The following is a 3,426-nucleotide window of genomic DNA, read 5'->3' on the forward strand; positions in this document are numbered from 1 at the left end:
TCCGATGTCATGGGTTTGTAAAGAAGGAAATTCTAAGAATTTTGAAAAAAATTCAAAAAATCTCATGATTTTTCATCATTAAATTTTAATTTTAAGTTTTAAGATTTCGCTAATCATCCATTTTTAACACCTTGGTTCAAGCGCCTAAATATATATATATATATATATATATATATATATATATATATATATATATATATATATATATTTTTTTTTTTTTTTTTTTTTTTTAAATAAAATTTTGGATGAGTTTTACCATGAAATCTTTTTTTTTTTTTTGATCGGTAAGCTGAGGCTATAAAGGGCCCCACCCTTTTTTTTATTAAAAGCTACTAATGCCGAAAAAAACAGACATTGAGATCCTCCATGAGGATGTGATACAAATCCACGGGAACATTAAAAGAATCAAAAAAACAAAATTGCGTATTACAAGCTCCTCTACTAATAAGCCAATCAGCTGCTTTATTTGATTCACGCCAGCTAAACTCTACTATAGCAGAATTAAATCCCCGCATCTCCCTTCTAATGTCTCTAACAAGGCTATTTAACTTCCAAGGCGTAGTCCACTCATCTTTAATACATTTAACAACCACTAACGAATCTGAAGACACAATTATATCCGAAACTCCTTTCATTTTAAGATGCTGAATACCTTGGAGAATCGCTTCCATTTCAATCGCTACAATTTCTGTATGATTCGATCTCCCCATACCAGCCATGACCAATTCTCCATTATTATTTCTTGCAATAAATCCGATTCCAGCCCCTATTTCTGATAAAGACCCATCAGTATTCAACTTGATAATCCCCATTGAAGGAACAAGCCAACGAACAATATGATAATCCATGTGGGCTAATTAAATGACTTTTAGTTAAGATTTGAAATCTTGTTAAATTAATAAGAAAAATGTTTTTTAATTTTTTAACATTAAAATAATTAGTCTTAGAGGCTCTCTACACGTAGAGAGTAGAAACCCACTCTTTATAGGTTTTTTTTTTTTTTTTTTTGATGAATAGCATTTCATTCATTAAAGCAGAACCAAGTCAGTCGAGGTGACCAACCTAGCAAGTCCTTACGGCAAGAAATTACTCACGAGTAATACAGCAAATCCCATCCCAATTGAAAATAAAATCCTCAAAAAAGACTCCCCTAAATTCTTTAAAGACTTTGGACCAACAGAAAATAAGTCCCATAATGGATAAAATCGTATTGCTACAATCTTCCATTTTCCCTTCAAAGATGCGTTTGTTTCTCTCCAACCACACTCCCCAGCATATTGCGAACGGTGTAATACTCCACAACAGCCTCTTAGTGCCGCCAAATGAGTAGCCAATCGACGACCAACAAGTAAAAAGCTCCTTTATTGTTTGTGGTAAGCATGTTATAACTCCATATAATTTCAAAAAATGAGCCCAAATGCCATAAGCGAACTTACAATTGAGGTAGTATTACGATTGTATATAAACAATCATTGTTTAATGACTTTTTCAATGCATTGGTTCAACGCTTCACAAAGACTATCAATGATGATTTCCTTACTAGCTACTCAATGTTGATTGGTTCTTCTATTAAGAAAAGTTTAACAAACTGTGAAGAGAAATGATCTTATTTACGGGGCAACACACAATCTAAACTATTTAGAAAATAGGTACAAATGTGATATCTTTAAGAGTTCAGATCATATGCTCCTAACGTGGAGGATTGAAACTTACTCCAACATCTCAACAAATGCCATGTAAAAACTCTCTTTTCCAAAATTTCCTTGGATTGTGACTTACGTGGCATATGTTGAGGTGTGGGAGGAGGGTTCAATCCTCTACCCTGGGTGCATATGATCTAGACTCTTTTGTTAAATAAATTATTTTTCTTAAACTACGAAAACATTAAAGAAAATGTTAGGATTAAGGTCCAAATAATGTGGGGACTTTTATCAAAATCAATATAATTATAAAAAAAGAAAATTAAATATTTTCCTAATCAGCCCAAAAGCTAACTTCGTAAATATTTGGAATGTGCGATTTCCCAGTAATTTCCACAAAACTCGACCAAGAGTTGGTAATCTCTCTTTTATTAATTTGTTGAGTGCCTCAGAGCAAACTTCCGGTACAACGAGCGTTAGTCAGATATCGTAATGGAAAATGCTGGAGTAACATTAAAATTGACATTGTTTAACACATTGCTTACATGGATGCGTCATTGAGATACAAATGAAACGCATCTATGGTTTTTTTCGCTCACCTCCACATCAGCAATGTATGAAATGATGTCAATTTTAATGTTACTTTGACAAGATGTTTTTTTTTTTTTTGGGTAATAGGCCATTTGACTAATAAACCAATGGTTTTTTATTTTTATTATTTATAGTATTATCCTTTGAATATAAATAAAGATATTTTAGAAAAAAAATTGTATGCATATTTTTAATAAACGTACATTGATCAAACCGAAATCAACCAAGATCCCACCAATTTTACGAATATTTAGAGAAGTCATATTGTACAATATTCCTTCATTATCTGTAGGGGCTAAGGACTAGGTCAAAGAAATTCATTATTTTAGGAAAATGCTAACTCCATGAAATGCAAAAATTTTGAAGCGGCCACTTCAATATTTTGGAGCAATCCTCCTCCTTCAACGACACGTTGCGTGGTTCCAATAAATATTATTGAGATACCCTTAGTTTTCAAATTTGTAACATGGCACTTGATTCTGGTCTTCTCTAGATCTCATAAAAAAGTCCATTAGTATTTTATGGGAAACACTGGCCTCGAGACACATTTGAGGCTCTCCTTCAAACAACGGTTGAGATGCTAGAGATTATGGAGAAAAATATATACCTAGAAAAAGATTTATTAAACCCTAGAAGGCATATATTAATCTGTACGAAAACTATATGTTTTTCCTGTTATCCAAACTATATGGGCTCCCGAACTGACTTATTGGAAACAGTGAGGAGAAGTGTTCAACATATAAAGAATTTTAAATCACGTTAGTCAATTCATTTCTTTCCTAGAAGCCAAGAACAATCACAGAAATATATAAGATTTCACCTTTCAACCATGTTTTTGTTAAAAGTTTTTTTAATTATGAATCGTGTTTGATTATACACATAAAGGTGCATATGAGAAATATGAAAGATATCAAACCATAAGTTTATACCATTCAAAAACATATAAAGATAAATTGCTTGACTAGCTTCTGCCAAACTTAAGCAATTTAAACTAAGCAAATTTATCAAAACATGCACCAAAAATCGAATAATTTTCAAAACGAAACACTTTTGAACTTATTTTAGAAAATAATAAAATATCATTTTCGAAAATATTTTATTTACCTAAATGGTACAAACAATAATTTTCAGAATTTTAATACTGAAAATACTTTTTATTTTTTAAAGTTTAGTGTCAATGAGATCCTTTTGACAT

General features: G+C 31.4%; 1 protein-coding gene across 1 annotated transcript; it reads right to left on the reverse strand.

Annotated features, from left to right (window-relative positions):
- Positions 1–332: 332 nt before the first annotated feature.
- On the reverse strand, positions 333–848 carry LOC147411472 (uncharacterized). The gene has a single exon (XM_086432121.1). The coding sequence runs from the start codon at positions 846–848 to the stop codon at positions 333–335; it is 516 nt and encodes a 171-aa protein (XP_086288247.1).
- Between the last annotated feature and the right edge of the window lie 2,578 nt (positions 849–3,426).

This window comes from Akebia trifoliata, chromosome 1 (genome assembly GCF_017979445.1).
Source record: "Akebia trifoliata isolate Shusen 1 chromosome 1, ASM1797944v1, whole genome shotgun sequence".
Classification (NCBI taxonomy): domain Eukaryota; kingdom Viridiplantae; phylum Streptophyta; class Magnoliopsida; order Ranunculales; family Lardizabalaceae; genus Akebia; species Akebia trifoliata.